Raw genomic sequence first — 1,599 nt, 5'->3', positions numbered from 1 at the left:
CCCCCCCTGCGTCACGGGACGCCCGCCGTAAAGGGACAAAACACAGGTACTACGGTAGTCCAGGGCTCACGGTCTGCCAAAAGGATGTTTGTAAAATCTCCTCTGCCCCATTACCCCATCGACCCCTTCACTTTAGGGAGGTAAACCATAATTACAAGAGTTAAAGTACGAGCGACGTCTTGAAGCAAGTGACTTAGTGCTTGCAAACTCAATGATTCAGGATGAAATAGGAAATTAATTGATTTTATTCACCCAACTCCACGATTTCCAAACGACAATATCCTGACATGCAATTGGTACAACAAATATTGTGATATCAAGGGGCCAGAGTCATATCATTACTGAGCGGTCATCCACGTCGTTCACCGCAGTGGGAATGAAGTCTTCGCATACTTGATCTTCTGAAGCAAGATCAGGACCATTCTCAATCTCTACTTGTGCATTTTGCTCTTGCTGACGCAGCCATTCCCATGGCCCAACAGGTTTTGTGGGATATATACAACGCCTGCCCATATCCGGATCATCATTCACACCACTTGCCCGTTACAGCCGATATTCATATTCTGAGTGCAGATATGTACGGCTGAATATAAGGACGATTGGCTTAAAATCGCGCACTGCCTCTCTTAAACCTGCGCAGCGCCCTCTGTGAGTACAGCACTTCATGATTCACATTTTTTGGGAGGCAGGATATGTACACAACCTGTTGCAGTATGTGTGGACATGGATTGATTTTGATTGGAATCCCAGACCTAAGAAAGACTATCTCATACAGCCTGTCTGTCTTCAGCAGACTAGCAGATAGCAGTGGAATCTATATAATAGACCAGCCTCCATCAGCAATGACAGTGTCGTCAGTCTGCCAACCCCAATGACGATCAATCTGCATCCAGAACAGTAACATGTTTCGGTACTTCTGGAATTCCTGATGGTTATGCACATATTGGTCGCCGCGAAGTTGTGACATCCTCTTTTGCCTAAGATGTGTGCTGTTAGCATGTGCGTACGTTACTACTAAGTAAGTGACTGGCCTTACCACTCATTGAGATACTTGTAGGCTCGGACAGCCTTGCTGAGAGCATCATGTTCCCAAGACCCAGTATTCTGCGGAACAACTTGACATTCGTCGAGTCGATGGGGCATGTAATGACGGCAGAGTTGACAGGGAGTATTGCCATTGCAGTTGATATTGCTTAGTGCTTCTCGATGTGCAGGCGCACCAGGGGGAACATTGACTATGTAGCGGGCTCGCTGAGAGCCAATAGAGATGCCACTCATGTCGATACCTTGGCAGATACGGGCGCAACATGGGATGCATGGGAGAGTCTGAAGCTCAGGACGCGAAGAGACATTGCCTTGCTACAAAGAAGCGTTGTAGTTAGCCGCAATAATCTGTGTATGCTCAATAGGGGTAGACTTACAAGGACGACAGAATTGACCCAGTTGCGCCTGAAGTTGCCGTTGACATGTGGATCACGCTGCCTCCACATTGCGAGATGTCGAGCAAGCTCATTCTCGAGCTCGGTTGCATTCATAGTTGCAAAACTAGAAGCATTATTGCCAGCCATGACTTTTTTTCAGCTTGTGTGTGTGTGTGTG

General features: G+C 47.2%; 1 protein-coding gene across 1 annotated transcript; it reads right to left on the bottom strand.

Moving 5' to 3' along the window:
- Positions 1 to 250: 250 nt before the first annotated feature.
- On the bottom strand, positions 251 to 1,599 carry PV09_09863 (uncharacterized protein). Its single transcript, XM_016364011.1, has 3 exons — positions 1,422 to 1,599; positions 1,037 to 1,359; positions 251 to 977 (listed from the first exon to the last, which is right to left on the bottom strand). The coding sequence occupies exons 1-3, from the start codon at positions 1,566 to 1,568 to the stop codon at positions 815 to 817; spliced, it is 633 nt and encodes a 210-aa protein (XP_016208161.1). The 5' UTR covers positions 1,569 to 1,599; the 3' UTR covers positions 251 to 814.

Source organism: Verruconis gallopava (assembly GCF_000836295.1).
Source record: "Verruconis gallopava strain CBS 43764 unplaced genomic scaffold supercont1.342, whole genome shotgun sequence".
Taxonomy (NCBI): domain Eukaryota; kingdom Fungi; phylum Ascomycota; class Dothideomycetes; order Venturiales; family Sympoventuriaceae; genus Verruconis; species Verruconis gallopava.
This window is presented reverse-complemented; position numbering and strand designations above follow the sequence as displayed.